The sequence below is a fragment of the Stegodyphus dumicola genome, chromosome X2, assembly GCF_044657685.1.
Source record: "Stegodyphus dumicola isolate Sdum_Otavi_A_Nest chromosome X2, ASM4465768v1".
In the NCBI taxonomy this organism is placed as follows: domain Eukaryota; kingdom Metazoa; phylum Arthropoda; class Arachnida; order Araneae; family Eresidae; genus Stegodyphus; species Stegodyphus dumicola.
This window is the reverse complement of record NC_140781.1, coordinates 124359342-124379302: the sequence shown is the minus strand read 5'-3', so window position 1 is coordinate 124379302 and position 19961 is coordinate 124359342. Positions and strand designations below refer to the sequence as shown.

The 19961-nt window shown below is 33.2% G+C and overlaps 1 protein-coding gene across 5 annotated transcripts in view; it reads left to right on the top strand.

Moving 5' to 3' along the window:
* LOC118200798 (four and a half LIM domains protein 2-like) overlaps positions 1-19961 on the top strand; it is a 332872-nt gene that overhangs the window by 299704 nt on the left and 13207 nt on the right. For all 5 annotated transcript variants that reach the window (XM_085809013.1, XM_085809011.1, XM_085809012.1 and 2 more), the window contains 4 exons: positions 126-326; positions 9978-10152; positions 12929-13098; positions 17900-18086. In XM_085809013.1, the coding sequence (XP_085665139.1) occupies positions 126-326; positions 9978-10152; positions 12929-13098; positions 17900-18086 (733 nt within the window). The remainder of the gene's footprint in view (positions 1-125; positions 327-9977; positions 10153-12928; positions 13099-17899; positions 18087-19961) is intronic.

The following is a 19961-nucleotide window of genomic DNA, read 5'->3' as shown; positions in this document are numbered from 1 at the left end:
TTATTGTATTTATTATTAAAGCAGTGTTCTGCTTGTGAGTATAGATGTTTTGGTTACAACGTTTTATTTGCAGTGTTTAAATTGCTATTTAATAACGATTAATTATGTGATTCTTTTTATTTCAGCTGATTTTCTCTGGCGAATATACGAAAGCAATGTCCAAGGACTGGCATTCAGCTCACTTCTGCTGCTGGCAATGCGACGAGTCTCTGACTGGACAACGCTATGTGCTGAGGGACGAGCATCCATACTGCGTCCGATGTTACGAACAAGTGTTTGCCAATAGCTGCGAAGAATGCGGGAAACTTATCGGCATCGATTCAAAGGTATGCCTTTTAAACGTTCTGTTAATACATTTACAAATGTTGTTATTTATGATTATAGAAAATCCACTGTGAACGTATACTGAGGTAACATGGATTATGGAAACAGCAGTTAAAACAGAATTAACAAGTCAAATGTAACCGATGCTATGTTCTCAAAAACAAAATTACTGTCCAGTAACATGTAAGCCAAACATGCACTTCAATTTAATTGTTCATTCAGCATGGCAGCGGACCAAGTTCCATTGATTTCGGGTATTGCGTTATATTCGGTGGAGTTTACCCATGAATTTTTACTTCCCAGATCAGAGAGACAGAAGTCTTGTTCATTAGTCTTAGGTTTATCGTGAGTTATAGCCATAGTATTTCCACTCATGTAAGATGCCACATGGAATTAACGTACGCAGCTCTCATTGATTGTCATTGGCATTAACGACGAATAGATGAGTTACAGTGTACAAGATCACTGCATATTTCTGCCCGAGCCAAACACAAAATGTTTCTGGAAACGTCTGTTGCCTCTGGTGCTGCATCACATTTGGTGAGCGAAGTCCCTTTCATGCTACATTATTTACACGTCGCCACAAAACTCAGTGACTAGAATGGGCTCGAACACATATCGGAAATGGATGGACTTGAATAGCATGTTAATATGAATCTGGGTTTCTGTTTCTCACTGACAATAATAAGCTCCTTGATACCGCATACCCTTCATCTTTGCTAATGCAATGTCAAAATACTAGCAGCATGCTAAAGTAAGAGTTTAAATAATGTGAATATTGCTTAGAACTTTATTCTGGATCTTTATTTTTTCCTGTCTTCTATACTTATTCAGAACTAGGGAGAAATCTGTGTAACAAAGCTCGCGTGTTCTGGTATTCTTAAAACTATATATGGAGTTCTTAATATATATTACAGGATCAGCATCTCATTCTCTCATCCATTCGAAGGTTTTCCTGAGACGTAAAAGGTAAAGGGATATTCCTGCCGATCTGCCTCGCTTTATGACCATTTTTCCAGCAAGAAACATTTAATTACAAGCTTTAGGTTATCACAAGGTGTGTCAAAAAGCATTCCGTAGGCATTACCCTCATGCTTTGGTCTTTCAAAGCTTTATTGGAATTTCATATAATAACTGATTGAAAACTGGCAGGATTTCATCGTCTTTTGCCATAAAATTACTTTAAGTCCCGCGGTGTTTTCCCCAGTTACTCTCCTTTCATTTTAAAGTCATTTTGAACTCCTTTTAAGCTTCTCAAATCCTAGAATTCGAGTAAAAACGTAATGCATTCTAGTTCCTAGTTTGGCATTCAGAATTGTATGTCACTTCAGAAGTAATCCATTGTAAAATGCAATAAGAGATTCCTTTGTGAATGGTGAAAATAGGAGAAATTCGAAGTAAATTAAATTTTATAAGCTAGCAAAGTATTACGTAGCAACCATTCATATAAATAATGAAAATAGTCAACGTGACTACCCTTTGAAAGGAATTTTTATCAACCTGTTCTTTTTAGCGATCTAAATCAAAATGAATGTATATTCATGAATTTTAAAGAACGGAACATGAGCATTCCCAGTATTGTATATTCTGAAGTACTGCAGATGTGTATGCGGTCCGTCATGAATATTACCTAAATACCATAAGCGAGTAAAGCGCTTTTAGATATAATGACATTTATAAAAATAATATTCGAAGTTTTATCATTTTAAAATAATGTTCCACTCTTTTATTGAATATTACATAAATTATACATAAGCGCTTAATGTTGTTATACAAGTTATAATAAGTTTAAAATAATAATTAATAACAGCAGCGCCGTGTGAATAATAAGCCGAAATTCCAGATACATTTCGAAATTTTTACATTGACATTGGCACTATTGACTTCTGATACTGACCTTTAATCATTACTTTTGTTCAACTCTTTAAATCTTTGCCTGATGATTTGTTTATATGAATTTGGTTTTTAAAATAGGTTTACTAAGAGAATCAAAAGTATATAAATATCTAAAAAGATTTAAGTCTTCTCTAATTCTTTTATGAATAGACGGAAGAAATTTATTTCAGGCATTTAAAAAGTATTTTTAATATTCCCAAACTCAAGGAATAATTAAAGTTAAGAAAATGGAATTATTTCATGTACAGATCGTATGTCATCCTTCGCATGAAGTTGCAGGTTTCAGATAACATTGTTTAAAACGGTTTTACGACCAAAATATTGGTATAAATAAATTAGTTACAATAATTTTAGCAAACACTAATACAAGTAAAATAAACATGTGTGGAAGGTATTCGAAGGATAAATATATAACACATAATTCAATATCTTTTCAGTTTCGATCAATAAATCACTTAATAAGATAGTTAATGGCTCGATTGTTTTTATAGCTTCCATCATTGAGTATCCCACAATTTTAGTACTACTTCTCCGATATTGTTTATGCATACTTTATCATTAATTTATTTCGTATTTTTCCAATTACGAACATTATTTAGTGTATTCAGATATTATTTAAAATTGAATATATGGAGTGAATAAATAGTTTTATGTACAAAACTGAAAATACTAATTAAAACAGTATTAAATGTAGGAAGTTTGCTTGGTTTTGGAAATGAATGCGTTTTCGTTTTTGCCATTGTGTATTCTGTGCTTAAATATGCTGATTATTTTCCTTTAGTATTCTTACTACTTGTTCTTTAATAATGGCAGATATTTCTCTTAACTGAAAACAAATCGTATTTGAGTGGCATATCAGAATCATAATTATCATAACATTGACTGACTAAATTTTATTTTTGATTTTTTGCTGGACTTCTGAATCTATCAAGTGGGTTCTTGGTTGTGTAGAAAAACCTGCTTTTTAAGAATATTTGTAATATTGTAATGCCTTAAGTTCATGAGTTCAAGGATCCCTCTTGTATGATGTGAATTTTACTGGACCCTTAATCATCAATTTGCATGAAATTTTCACTACACGTATGGTAATAAAATTAATAAAAAGCAAATTTTAGTCTTAAAAATTCCTTACTAACCCTTGACTACAGACCCAGTTTAAGAATTGCTGCTGTAATGGGTTTCGAAGGGTCAAAATAATTTATTCAACAGCCATGTTACGAAAAAAATACGGTAGGAGTTTATTGTGTAAAACCTTGCGTGCGTGGGAGTGCCAGACTCTTCGGAAGGTACTTGAAGAGTAATACTAGCGCGGCTCCTTAAACGTCGCTTTATCTGAAGAAGTTAAACGTATCAGTTACACTTTGAGTTGCTGAGATTTAAAGCAGTATTGAGCTGTTTGTCATCTTAATGGTATTAGACCTGAAAAGGAAAATGTAAGTATTCGAATTGCAACTTAAACAAATGTGCATTTATTTTTAAAAATGAAGGCACGCTGTGAACAGGTTGGAAGCTTTACTTTCTTTCTGCCAAGAGTGTTTACCGGGAAGACTAGATTGTATTTCGCTCTTCCTTTTATATCCAGAGGAAGCGGGAGGAGATCATTCGAGTGAGTGCCAAACATGGCTCAAGCGTCATGACGCTCCCAGGTTCTCAACGTTTTGGCGCCTTTCTTTTCTTGTTACTTTCACCTGCTTCGTAACAGATGTACGCCTGCTCTTAATACGTTATTGCAGACATAACTTTCTTACTCCCCTCACATTTTTTTCTCTTATCCGAGGTTAGAAAAAGAAGTATCTGATCCAGACTTCATCTAAGTTGATAAAGTGCCGCGAATATTAGAATGCTGCGGCTGAAATGATTAATGTTTAAAACAGTCGAACTCTTCCATAGTAAATCCTGTTTATAATGAAGTCAGGGTATCACATACGAACTTTCTGCTTCCATCTAACTTCCTGTATGGGTAATGTTATTTTATACGGCAATAGCGATCCTCCAGATGTATAAAAAAAGGATATAACGAGCTTTGAAGCTCGTCGAATATAAAGTATGGGCAACTTTGTCTAAAAATGATTAGTAATTTCTTCAGAATTTCTGAACGCTTTAACTAAAAAATTACTAAATCTTAAAATCATCCATATTTAGGCTATTGGGCCAGCCTTAAAACAGTTTTAGATTGCAGTTCTTATATATCCATCACTTATTTCTTTGAAATAAGTATTATTAAGAAATATGACTATTATCGTCATATTTCTTTGTTCTCTAAACAAAGATTATTCGAGTAAGATATAATCTACATTTCTTAGAAAACCGGGAAACACAATAAGCGTATTATAGGAAATTATATTTTGTTACGAAAATGATTATTCATGGTTGTAAATGAGGAATGTCATAGGGAGTTATGTATTTCGAGAGACGGGTCATTACTTATGTGTAAAGTAAGTTATCGTATAAAATTATCAATATATATTGAAAATGGAAAAAGAACGAAAACCAAATTTAATAATCGTAAATAGTTCTTAAATTATAGTTATTATTCTCTTCTTTAGATAGATATCACAATTCTAATCGAAAAGAAAAATGAGTCACAATAGCATTTTAGATTGTAGTGCAAATATACTAATCATATCACGCATGTAGATTTTTATGAAGTTACAAAATAGCTTGTAAACTTTTCATACCACTTGCAGTGCGAATAAAGGTGCAGTAATGAAAATAAGATTTGTATAGTTTTGAATGCTAATGGGAAAGGAAGGCAATAATAGCGATTATTATAATTGATGTGTACTAATCATCGAATGTATTTATTCGCATTGTATGGATGACAAAAATATATAAGGAATTATGTATTAGATTGTATCAGATTCAGTTAATTTGTACAGCTGTACGACCGAGTTAACAAATCTAGTATATCCTTGAGATTTTCTTCGCGTAAAACATTTTTTGGACTTCATTCAAATAAAAAGGGCATATTTTAAAATTTTGACAATTTTAAATGACCAGGTAAATCAATAATTATCAGATAAAGGTATTTGATTTATCAAATACATTTATGTGATTACACATACCTCAGTTTTGAGTATTGATAAAGTGGCGAATGCTTGTCCTATATTACATAAAAAAACGGTCAGCTGAGTTACTTTATATATATTTAACAATACATTTCCTAATTTTGAAGCAAACACTTAAAAGCCTGAGTTTCATTTTATGAAAATAAGAAAATGATTTTATGAATGAAGAAAATGAAAAATTTTAGAAAAGAATCTACGCGCAAGAATTAGTTCAGTATGTTCAGTATTAAGTTTGATGTAACGAAATAAACTATACTACTTTATAAATCATTCCCTGTAATATAGCACCATTCAGTTTATATTTAACTAAAAATTTTCCTACATAAAATGCAGGAGTTCTCATTTATATTCGAAAGTTTGTGTGAAATCTTAACAAAATACCCGAAGCTTTTAAATAGTTTACTTTTTAAATTCTTAGAATGTTAATATGTCTACGCCTGACCATTAATTTTGAGATTATTAAGCAAAATGTTGTATCCGCCAAACACATTTTCACCCGGGTAATAGGAAGTTATTTATATCGCATAACTAAAATTTTTGCTAGTTCCAGAAACCAAATTTTCCTTATTTAAGCATGAAAATTTTTCTCATAAGCAATGATATTCAATTTCAAAACAGAAGAGAAAGAAATCATTTGCACATTTTGTGGTATTTATAAGCAATACATGGAATGTACTTACTTAGCTTGGATATCTGAAGATATCTGAATATACTTAGCTTGGATCTTATGCTCAGTAGAATAATTATGTAATTTTCTGAAGAATTCATTTGAAACCAAAGCCACATATCGAAGTTAAAGATTAATATAAATTACGATCACTTTTAATACTTTGCATACTCATGAAATGCATGATATAGCATCTTACTTTAATAAATTCCTTTCTAGGATTAATCAATTTGTGGTATAAATAATTTAAAAATAGGGCTACTGTGTTTTTAGTGAGCTACATTTTCTCCACACTCTGAACTGTGCTGACTTCTCTTGGTTTCGCTGGATATTCTATTTCATGACTTTTATGTCATGAAATTTGAAAAATTTATCAAATGAAAATTCATTTGATAATTGAATCTGACATTTCTTTAGAATTACGCAATATTTTCCTCATTCGTCACTTCGGGCGCACTTGTCCCTTTCTATGATGGTAACGGAAGTGTAAGGTTTCAATTTTTTTTCAATCAAGTAAATTAATTAATTAATAAATTAAAGCTCATGGCTTGAATTCTCACCTGATGAAGAGTAAAAAAAAAATGCTTACAGAATGCAAACATATGAATGCAAGATCTAGTTTTTCATGTCTGGAGTAATCTCAAGACAGTTTTTTTTTGTTATTGTTTGTTTCCATGTTCCTACAAATATACAAATTGTTCGAAAAGTTGTCCGTATATTCTAATTCCTACTTTCAATTACAGTTCTCAAAATAAGGTAGAGAACTTTACAAAGACAATTTCAGGGATAGTAAGGAGAGACTTCTGTAAATATAGATTCTAGAGAATTATGTAAACATAAAATCTGACTTTTTGCATGGTCATCGTAGATCAAATAACTCGATAATAATACTATAGCGAAATTTAGTCCAATTAGTAACATATGCTTTAGTAAATAAAAATAGTGCCAATGTTTCGTACCTTTAAGTGTAATACCCATAGTAGTGTAGTCTACAACAAATTTACTAACTTACAGGACGCATGCAATACCTATTGATAAGCGATTTTGCCAAAATTATCTTAGGTTTAGGAAGAAACTGCAAACCGATCTAACAATTAGTAGTTATGCCTTTTTTTAATCAGCATTCGTAATTAACTTTGAATCTGGACCTATGAAACAATTATTACTAGCGATTCCATAAATTTTACATGTAAATATTTGAAACTTTTCATATTTAATTTTTTAAAACACTATTAACATATTAGCATTTCACTTTTCGGAGGTTAGGCTATTTGAATACGGCAAAGTACACAAAGGGCAATCTGCTGAGCGGAGGAATGCCTTCGTTGACTACTTTAAGGTAAAATTGAAGCGTATTCATGGTACGCATAGAAAAATCTGCAGAATCCAACCGTGCTGCCAGCCCGTTCGCCTAAGTTTGAACCCGCGTCGAACTACCAGTATGCAGATCTGATCTCTTAACCACCAGGTCACAAGGCGGGACTACTCTGCACAGAACCTTACAAAAATTAATTTTTTTATTTACTAAATTCACCTACTTTTAGTGTTAAAAATCATGTCATAAACTTTGTAGGGTCGTTCTCTATTTTTCCACATCAACTAAATTAGATCCTACAATGAACCTGGCGAATTCTCGCACAGGCGTGAATAGTTACCAGCAGAGAAGAAGGGTGAAAATAACCCTTTATTAATTCAATATAGTTAACAGAAAGGCACGAACTTCGTGCGTTACAAAGGCACTGTCAAACTTCCGGTGAAACTAAAACGTAGAGTATAATTCAAGTCAAAAATCTAAAATAAGTAGTGCTTGATAGCACGTAAGTTACACCTAACAGGTGGACTCACAAGAACCTAACAGGCGTGATGATAGATCCGAAACTGGCCAAGAGGCTTACTAACGTAACAGAGAAACAACAACGAAACGTACGCTGACTAGCGAAAACACGCTATGAATAAACTCAGAGATTCACCCGGTTACAAATATATATATATATATATATATATATATATATAATCGCGTTACAGTGGCACCAAACTAAAATGTGGCGAACAATAATTTGTGACCACCTGGACTGGATACGGATGAAGCACGTCTAACTAACAATCGAGAGGTGCAGAATTCGAATCGATGTAATAACATCGCTGATTGTCTTACAGTTCCTGCTGTAAAAATTACAACGCCTCTATAAGTGAACACCCATGAGATTGATATAGTGTATACTCTCTCGTGTAGAGCAAAACCCTACCAATGTGATAAAGGTAAGGAGAAGAAAATTCTTTTCAAGTGTTCTTAAGCTGAGTCATATGTAATATTACTAGTATTGCATATTAACTGCCCTCGCTGTTCCAACATACATAACTATACTCACAGACAGTTGCTTCTAATATAATCAGAAAACTCTGTCGAGAGCCACTTGTTAAGAATACCAAATGTATTTGCTGAATCTCCTGTCTTGACTGCTGCTGAGCGGTAAAATCACTGAACATTGATAGTTGAATCTAGGGTCAAATCCAGGCAAACGGGCTACGTGCATGAGAGTTTCAAATAATTTTCCTATATATAACGTGGATACGAGTTAGTTTCCCTTTACAATCTATCCACGAAGGCATCCCTTTCCATTGGCAGATAGTCCTCGAATTGTTTTGCCTCAATCAGTTAACCTAACCTAATCTAGAAAGGCCTGTTCTATATCTCCCGTTCTACTGGGCTGATTGACGAAATTCAAATTGCGTTTTTCATGTCTCGAAAGCGTGACTTAGGATAGGTATTAGATTTATATATAACATTGTTCTAACATAGGTATTTTGACACAAAATGGGACTTTTTCTGAATTGACATACCATTTTTTCCATATTTCGATTCTACGACTCAAATTATGCCTAGATATTAAATTTTGTAAAATCTGGTGCGAAATTTACGAAGACATTCAAAAATTTATTTTGGCTCAGTAGTTTTAGTTTGTATCAAAAATAATTCATTTTGCGAATTTCTTAATATATGGCAACCAATTTTCCTTTCATTACGCTGGAGCGAAAAAAAAAGGCACTTCGTTCCTACCTTTTTACATTGTACATGAGCGGAAAAAAGTCCCATCGTTCTTACTTTCAAATAATTTTAGCCAAGTGTCTAAACCACATTTGATGTTTTATCGCTTTCAGCAAATATGCCAAATTTCAAAACGCGCCAATATATAAATTCCCGTATATCTTCAGAAATTTTGAATGCAAAACTAATTTTTTTTTTGCAGGTATGCTTAGAAATACGTCTGCTTTAAGATGACGGTAAAAACTTTATAGATTATATTTCAACCTCGGACCTTGGGTTCTACGAAGGCGTATAACATTAAAAAAAATATTGCTCTATATAGGTGGGATATAAAAATTCCAGATTGTTCTTAATTAACAGCTGATCTGAAATGCCTCATTTTAATAAAATCTTAAAATTTCCTCAGGAAAACCTTATAAAACTCGATGCTCAACGGCGAGTAAATTATATAATCCAGTATATAATGTGAAACTTCTTTTTTTAACAGAACTTATAGTGCATGTGTTTAAAAATTATGCATTAAAGTGTGTTCTAAATTATAAAAACAAAATTAAATAAAGGCAAAAACTATTAGGAAGCACATGTATGTTATTTATCTCTTTTAGCGTATTCCCCGATATGAAGTATATTTTTATGCTTTGAAAAGTAAATTAAAGATCATCTTCCATAAGTTTAACAAAAGGATTCGCGAGTATACTTGCTTGGTTAATGATAGTGTAACTGAATTTAATGATATGCGAAACACAAAAGGACTGCCATAGACATTTTAACGTCAAAATGTGTAGTTTTCTTACAATTAGGAATTTCAAGGTTTCGGAAACTTTCTTTAAATATTAAAATTAAAGTATTTCTTCCTCCGTTTCTAAATATTAAATGTAAACTTTGAAAAATGTAATTCCCAGAATATTTTATTTGATAATCTTCCAAAGTTTTTTGTTTTAATTATTAATTTTTAAATTTTTATTTTTTATTTCAGGATCTATCTTACAAGGAAAAGCACTGGCATGAAGCATGTTTCCTGTGCAACAAATGTCGAGTATCTCTTGTGGATAAGCCCTTTGGTTCTAAAGCCGAGAAAGTTTACTGTGCCAATTGTTATGACGCATCTTTTGCCACTCGATGTGATGGCTGTGGAGAAGTATTTAAAGCGGGTATGCATTTTAGAAATACTGACAAACAGCTGTTGAAATTTTCCAATTCCCTACTTCTTTACATCTTCAGTTATAATTGCATACTCTACGTTTGTGACCAAAATGCGTGAAACGAAAAGCTCAAGACTACATAAATTAAAAAATGGCAAACACTTTTTTCTCTAATAAGCTAAAAGCAAAAGAGAGTAATAAAGTATTATAATTCGCGGCATTTGATAAGAAGGGTATAAAAAAACATGTTGTGTTGTTACGAAACGGAAGGATTAATCTGCATTTAAAGAATTTAATATATTCCTAAAATTAATTATTTAAAACCGTTTACTAATTTTGTGTTGTATGCTGTAATGAAAGTTCTAAAGTAAATGTTTTAAAAAGCTTGTAAAATATCTCGAAAGGTTAAATGAAACATTTTTAAACTGAATTTTTTTATCTTTCATTTAGTTAGGCCTACAGCTACTATAAAGCAACAATTATCTGAGGAAACATAGACATTATGGATCATATGTGAAAAGAAATGTAGCTTTTTCCTTTCATAATTTCTTTCACTAGAGCTGTTTAACTTTTTTCTGTCTTGTAAAGATTATTTAATTGTATGTTTTATGAGTGCTATTGAATTTATCAGGTTTAGCATAATTGCAGAAAACAGATCATAAAAAAAACTTTCACGTTTTGGTAAAAATAAGAAATAAGAATACAATTATTAACAAAACATTTTTAAAAAGTCATAAATATTTTGTGTGAAGTATTAGAAACACATTTTAGTCACAAATTTAAAAAAAGCAAACAGAGCTGAAAACATGTTATGGTAAAATGTTTCGGTACCATAACCATTTAAATGCTCCACTTGTGTTGCATATAATTCCATCTTGAAAACTTTGATTTTCTAATTTGGGTTTCTATTAAAAACTTAGAGCAGCCTCTCAAAATCGAGCGCAGTTGATCATTTGCTATGAATATCTATGTGATTAGCTGATCTAGTTTCTAAATATTTCAAGCTATTTGTGTATCTGTTGGCATCATCACTGAAACGGTTTATTGTACCTAATAGACTTAAATTCTTAACTTCAAAGCGAGTAGAGCCACAAATAATTTCAGCAGACGTTCCCATAACAATGATACGAACACTGGTTTTGGTTTTGAATTTGACCACTAGTGCTTTCTATTGAATTCTGTTCAGGCAAAGATAAAATGCTTATCTTGTAGTTTTAAGTATGATTTGAGACGAGAAAGAGAATGACTGCACTTTTCCTGTTTCAAGAGTTTGTCTTAGCGCGCCGAATTTCAGATAGGACAAAAATGTTGAGGGTGTGTTTTTAATCTCTTGGTAGTCTATAAAAATACATTTTGCATATGAATTTAATCATGTCGTTTACTGACATAAAGTATTGCCTTGAATCACTAAACTATAATAAATTTCATTCTGCATAATTTCAGCTCCAGTCTAGTGATGTAAATCAAAATTCTTCACGTAGCTAAGCAACACATAGGTAATGAAACTCTTGTTAACCAATTGCGGGAAAAGATTATGAAATGAGATGTCTCATTACACAGCTTTACTGACAATTCTTCTCTGTTTTATAAATCAACATTTCTTTCCGTACGTTTACAAAAGACCGAGAAGGGTGCCAATAGTAAAATGTAGTGCAAAATGCATACAAATCAAATTTCTATTATCAGTATCTTAACTTTTTTTCAGGTATGACAGTTTAATTCCTGTAATGAAAGTTTAAAAAATATGTAAATGCAACTCTACACTAAACGGGCACTATAGACTTCAAAGTATTTCCGTTACACTGATTTAAATGGCGTCCTCATTTCAGGAATCAGGCTCAAACTAATGAATACATTTCCAAAATATTACTGAATATCTGTGTCATATTCTGTTAGACACCGGTTATATTAGAGAATATCTGTTTCTATAGCGCAGCTCTTAATTTTGGAAATAGCAAGAAATCACAGCCAATTGATTCATTTAAATAGGCCAGATGATTTAATTCAGTAATCATTATTTTTTGACTGATAAATGTCTCACAGAGAGAGTCCTGGCTGTGTGCAAGTAGAAGTTTAACAGAAATTTTTTCATGTCTATTTCTTCAATTAAAAGTAGGCTGTTTATCGTTTAATTCATAATTTTACAGCTATCAGTTTCATACTTAACCGTTTTTAGACCGCATCGCAACTTGCACGTTTTTAATATTTATGTCCAATAATTGTTGTTTTTAGTTGTTTTCTTTTGTCATGTGTTTCATCTTCTATTTTATCTCTTAATCGCTCTCAATGCTTTAGAAGCATCTTCATCATATGCAATTTTAAATATTTCAAACTTTTTGGTTGAATTTTTTTCGATTTCGTATAAAACCTGATGTTAATATAACGCTCCAAATTTGGATCGCCTATTTTTATGCCAGATAGTACATACAGATATCTACTTCCTTGTACCTGTCTTTAGTCTCTTGAAAGTTATGTTCATTTTAGTTCGCATGTGCTCAAACACAAATAGTATATACGTGATTTCGATACAGCTAAGTAAGCGCATCAGTATGCGGTGGGAATTAAATCGTAGCACATTGTACGTTTATTAAGAACTTAGCATGATTTGAAGCACATTAGAGCATTTAGTAAAGGAAGATTTTTAATAATTTTGGATATAATGGAGCGAATAAAGCAAATTAATGGAAACTGCTTCTTTCATTAATAATCAAATATTTTGTGTATTTTTGTGCATTAGATTTTTCCCAGAATTACAGTTCTTTAAAAATTTTACAAAAAATTGCAGGTACAAAAAAGATGGAATACAAAGGCCATCAATGGCACGATCAATGTTTCTGCTGCTGCATGTGCAAAGCTCCTATTGGAACAAAAAGCTTCATCCCACGTGATAATGATATATATTGCACAGGTTGCTATGAAGAGAAATATGCCACTAGATGTATTAAATGCAACCAGGTAATTGAAAATAAATTTACTTTTTCTAATTTTATGTTAACATCAATTTTATTCATTTATGCAATGCATGCTAAATGAAACTACTGGAAAACTGATCAATCATAGTGGGTTTTTTTTTTTTTTTTTTTTTTTTTTTTTTTTTTTTTTTTTTTTATGTCCTTAGTAGAATATAAATTACACACTTTCTGAAGTGATAAATGCCACTAATGCCTTTTCATGCCACTGACAACGTCATTTAGAGAAGAGAAACTAAAATAACCAGAGGTTCCTGGCTCTTAATTAAGCTTTGTGACATTTTCCGAAACCTATCGCCTAAATTTGATCCTTCTCCGCTATCCTTATCATTTTCTCTCAGATCTACTGAGTACTATAGTCTTTCAGGTCTACAGAATACTAGATACTACAGAGTCATATATTATCATGCTTCAGCAGATAATCAGCAACATTAGATTCTGAATCTGGGCAGTTTAATGACTAGGCAATTAACCGACTCATCTCTGTGCTGATAGATATTTTGTTTGAGCCCTTTACTCGTGCAGGGAAGAGAGAATTCAATCTGGTATTTTGTCAGTATCATCTGAACGTTTGATCACTGGAACTGAATATTTCTGAACTCTGACCAAATTGTTTTGCTACAGATTATATAAAGTAAAATATTATCAAAGTGATATCGAGGAAAGCCATTGTTACTGTGATGCTGATTTGTTGTGCATGAGCTTTAATTTAAGTCGATTTTTCCTTCCGCAGAAAAGTCTTGCTCAGACATTTTGGCATGAAATTTGTTAATTGTTTAATTTAATCATGCACGATTTATTGTAGAAATTGGTCCATTATTAAATTTAGGAAATATAATGCTCACCATCCAAACTCTGCTGGATTGATTAACAGATTTTCTTAAATTGCTTAAATAGTTAAAACTTAAAAAGTTAACTTTCGTTAACTTAAAACGTTTCAATACATATTTGTTACAGAAATGCAACAATAGAGTTCAGCTTTGTTCTGAGCTTACAGATGCTTCAAAGAAAGTAATTTGCATGTATTCTTTGCAGAATGCTTTGAGACATGTAAGTAATGATGCTTGTTAATATTTCAAATTTTACCTCGAACATGTAGTGTTGATCGTTTCCGCTTCTTGCAGTTTTAACTGAAAATACGCTGAAATGTCTAGAATTTTTGTGGGTTTTGGAGGTAACGGGAGTATTCAAAGTCTTTGATAATGATGATTTTTTCATATTTCAAGGATTCTTCGAAGTCTTTGATAATGATGATTTTTTCATATTTCAAGGATTCTTCCTAGAAACGAATGATAAGCATTAGTAAGTTGATTTATTCTTCACTGTCTTCGTGCTCTACTGAGTGCAGACTAAATTTTCTTGAATGATCTGATAGCGAATATTTTCATTAAAATCAGCCGCTTTGGCTTAAAAAGCATTAAAATCGTGTTTATTAAGAATTTATGATTCAGCATATTAAAGTATTCTTCAGTGTTCATATTGAGTTAAATGATTTTGTTTTTCTAATAATTTGTAGTTTATGGATATTACTTATCTGTGTACATGAGGCCAGAGAACTTTATTTCATTTTTACTTCTTCGTACACTCAGAAACATTGAAAATAGCACACGAAAAAGGAAGAAAGATACAATCGCGAAACTTTGCAAATAAGCACAGTGAGGTCGATATGCAAACGTTTCAAGTTCGGCGCCAGTGTGCATGACCACACACCGACGCTGCATTATGGAAGTGGACCCTATATAAACCGGCGCATAGATGAAGATCCATAAACGTGACGATCACATTCCGACTCTAGGAGGACTTTAATAAGCGAAGAATGCCAGGTAGACGTGTGAGAAGACATTTCTCACAGTTAAAGCGAGTTTGAGAGGGTCCTGATCATCGGCATGGAAACCACGGGCTGGTCGACGCGATGGGTTGCTGGACAGGTCGATCGTTCGGAGTTTGCCTTCAGAACATGTTGGAAGCAGTAGACACGTGTGCGGAAAATCTTGTCTGGAGTGACCAGGAAGACGACGAGGAGAGAGGATCGAAGGATCGTGCGGCCCGTAGCCTATGATGGCCAGTCCGCTCCAATTGTATTACGTGGGACCTAAACGGGCCAGCATTATGCTGATGACATTCTTCGACACCACGTGGGACCTTTCTAAATGGTTTCCCAGCGGCAATTTTTCAGCAACATAATGCTCGTCCGTATACAGCTCGAGTTGCTAAAGACATCCCACGTCATATTTAGACGCTTCCATGACGGCCCACTTCCCGAACTTGTCTCTTTTAGAGATATGTGGGACCAGCTGAAATGCCGGATGCAGTTTTGTAACTCTGTATATATTCTGAAAGTGTCTGTGAATATTTGTTGGCTCATCTGCTTGAGGACAACATCAGACATCTAATCAACTCAATGCTGGACGGTTGTTGTGGCATGTATTGCAGCAGGAGGTGGTCCGACGCGCTATTGAAGTTGCACTCAATATTTGCGTAATTGTATATACTGTATTTGTTTAAATTATGTAGAATTTGGTTTTAAGTTAATCACTCATCTGTATCCTTACGTGCATTAAATTTCATTTCAATTCGACGCTCCCTTCTTCATGAGCTATTTTTAATGTCTTTGAGTGTACCATTTCACGTTGTTGCCTCTTCATGCAAAGCGTACTTTACTTCATTTAATATCTTCCCGAATTCGCTCAAGCGTTTGCGTGTACAATTGTGCCGCATTATCCACTGATTGAATACCACCTTTCTATCTATTCCCTGTTTAATGCGGTCTTTAGAAAATTTTGAACATAGTAAATATAAAGAGCATAGAAATTATGAAAACTATGATAAGTGAGAACGGGCACGAGAATGTTACACGGTGAAATGCGATAGCCCATACGTTTCCAGTGGAATCTTCCCACAGCAATTCCTACCATTAGTCCAAGTGTGCGCGCACGATTCGGACTAAAGTTTCATTGCTTTTGCATTGTTAAAATGGAAAAATACACTGCTAGCCATTAAAACAAGGGCACCATGAAAGAAAGCAATTAGCAGAAATATACTTATTTTACAAATAAATTACAATAGAAGGATAAAATTATTAACATCCCAGGTAATTTTTGGCTATAGAATATATAGAAATCATTACCTTAAGCATTAACTAATGCTGTATGCTGGGCATGCAGTCAAAAAAACTTTGGATGCCATTATGGGATAATCACGTGTATGCGGCTTCATTTCAGTACCAAAATTCAGCCGCCGTGTTAGCTGACGGATGTTATTGTGCAGGATCTCTGCAAGCATTAACTAGAAGTTTTCAGTTTGTCAGAGCTTGTAGAATGCTGTTCAAGGCAAGAGCCGAAACTCCTGTGTAAAACTTAGGGCAATGTACGCAATATGCAGTCTTCGTGCTGTGGCTGTTGAAAGATGTGGCAGTGGATGCCCCGAAGCTATGACATTGCTATGGACATTAAAAGATCAGTAATGTAACAGTGGCTGGTCAAACGTACCAGAAAGGGGTACTAGATGTGAATGAGACGTCTATCCAAAAACAGCCCATTTCGTCAATTCATGTCTGAACCGGTACACGGATGCGTCCATCATGATGCTGTAAGCAAAAGCGTGGTTCATCATTTTTTATGTCGTGCTTTTAGACAGTGTCAAGGCATTAATATATCCATATGCGTCATTGAAGGCACCATTGTAGGCGCTAAATTCTGTTCTGTAACATAAAAAGAAACTGAAGCAATACTCACTTAATTAAAAATCCATGGTATCGCAAATATAATTGCACTATACGTACAGATATTTATATACTGTACAAACAGATACCTATGTATATAAGCAAAAGCATGTTTCATTGGAAAAGACTATGTCACTCCTTGATGCATCCATGCGTAACGTTAAACGCACCATTGTAAACACTGATTAATGTGTCGTAGTATTATAGGAAACCAAAGAAATATTCGCATTTGTGAGAACCTGTGGCTTTGCAAATATCGTCACTCCAGATACATTTTTGCTGTGCAACATAACCAGTTTCTTGACATAGGTACGTGATGTGGCTGTACGATTCCTAACAGTAATGCAAAAAAGATGTCGGTCGCTTCGAGCATCGGTGATTTTAGGCCAGTGAGAACCCGCAAGTCACCTGTGTGTGGCCTTTTGGACCCATCGACTACAAATTCTCATAACCGTATAGAATCACTGCGAACGCAAGTAGCAATTGCGATGTACGATAGTCAGCAGACAATTCTGCCCCAATTGAACTTCCAGGCATGCTGGTAGGAATTCCTGCTTATTATAAGAAGTTCATCACGACCTCAAACAGCAAACACAAAGAAAAAATGAAATTTCGGAATGAAAAAATTAAAATTTAAACTGTTTCGAGGTATCATTACTTTTGCTGGTAATGCGGCATGCCGTGAATTGCTGATTGCTTTATTTAATTCTGGAAATACGATAATGTGTGTAGTTTGTAAATTAAATTTTACCATGTTTGTGTATATTTTAGGGACTTCACGTTAGCTATGATTCGCTGCTATTCAATATTTCGAGTATTCGCTATATTTCTTGAAACTTGTTGCCCTCAATACATTGATTTATGCTACTCCTATACTGTTTTGTGTTACTCATTCTTCCAATAATTGAGAGTTAATGAAAGCGAAACCAGTTATAACTTTGAAATTCCAATCTACTGCACGCATCAATTCTACTGAAATTAATTATATGATATTCCAGAAATCCAGAAACCTAGTATGACTCATTAAATCTAGTCTTTTTTATTAAAAAATTGCATTATTTTTCAGATTATTACAAGCGGGGGTGTAACGTATCGCAACGAACCCTGGCACAGAGAGTGCTTTTGTTGTACCAATTGCAATACATGCCTTGCTGGTCAGCGTTTCACATCAAGAGATGACAAACCCTACTGCGCAGAGTGCTTTGGGGAACTCTTTGCCAAGAGATGCATAGCTTGCTCGAGGCCTATAACTGGTATGTTGAATTTACATTGTACTAATGTTCCTATTAATTGTGTAATTCTGACTAGTAAAATCATTTCTGCAACTAATTTGAAGCATACGTTCAGATCCCATCCATGTTCATTTTTCCATATCGTTTTATATTATATTTACATTAGATGTGGATTTGTAATTGGATGCTGGAGCATGAATTCATTGCGAAATTCATTACCTAATGTGTAATAATTATCCTTCCAATTTGCATGTCATCCTGGCATACAACTTTGCTGATAGTGGTTTTAGTTACACATCTTAATAATTAGTTCTTAACCTTCTGAATTAAAAATTCATTATAAAAATCTATGCAGAATGCGAAATTTGCAAACAAGCGTTTTAAAACTTAAACTAAAGCTTGTTCTAAACTGCATGAAATGAAAACTTTTTAAGTTGCAGAAATCACTTTATTGTTAAAAACACTCAGTTTTCGTTGCTTTTTCTCCAATTCAAAGGCATGAAATTTAAAAATGGTCAAATATAATACGAATTTTATTTAAGTACGTCATGAAAGTTTTACTGTCTTTTTCTCTTGCTTTATGTAGATAGCTACATATGTGTACTTTATACTCTTGGTTGTGATGATCTCATATGTGCTTTAAGATCTTAGTTTATATAGATCGGTTTTTCTCCCTGTACCTTGGAAATTGCCCATTTGTTTATTTTTCTAGTGTTCTCAATTTTAAAATTGAATGACTGAACGTTCTATATATATCTTATAATCAATTAAACAAATTAATAAGCTATTGTTTTATTTAGTTAAGGTAAGTTTGTATTTTTTTTCCTTACGTGAAAGTCACACTGAGTTTCGGCTATGTTTTACTAGGTAAGTTATGAAGTAATTTGTATAGTTATTTTGACACTTGAGCTTCTTTTGAGGCAAAACTGGAGGAATTATAAGCAACAGGTAATAAATGTTTTCGTGCTGTACAAGGATGTTTTCTCTTACAGTTAACATTACAGTTGATGAGTTTTACAGAAGATAACTTTAAACAGAAAATTCTAACAAATAATAAGAAATTATAGCTGATTTCATATGGGTAATGAAAATAATTTGGCAAAAATCCATGCAAATTTGTTAAATTTTATCAATTCTACGTGCATGCTGTTATGAAAATTAATTTTATAATACCATGTAATGAAAATTGAAATATAGATTTTCTAAATTTCAGTCTTGAAAGCTGCCAGTTTTGGAAATAAGCATTGTTGTTTGATTTCAGAAATTTGAATAGAAATCTGGGTCGACTGGTGCCAAATTTCTATTTCTGCTTCGGTGTTTTTCATACTGTTTTCATCCTCTTCGGTTATTTATTTACAGCTTTACGTCAAGTTTATTTTACAGCTTTATCCATGTCAAGTAACAGTATCCAAAACTTGTGGATATAAATGCAGTTCTTAGCTTATGTCAATAAACTTGTAAAACAAAAGTGTTTGATTCCAATCTACAGTAAAGGTTTTTGCGAGGTTAGGTTATTTGAATATAGCAAAGCATTCCAGGGCTGTCTGCTTAAGAGAAAAAATGCCTTCGTGGAGAATATTTTAAGAAAAACTCACTCTCATTCATTTTACACATGGAAAAAGCCACAAAAACCAACTATGCAGCTAGCACTCTCACCTGGATTCCAATCCGAGTCGAACTGTCAATATTGAGCGATTTTATCTACTCGGCCATTGACGGAGTGTTTTTAGCGAGCTGGCTAAAACCATAAATTTGAGGATCGATGTCTTAATTTGCCTTGAATTGCCAACTTTGCTTTACAAAACTAAATCTTTATACGCTGAAGGAAAACTTAAAGATCGGACAAATTTTGCTTTCGATTGAAACTGACTTGACTACACGTGTCATGAGACTTAC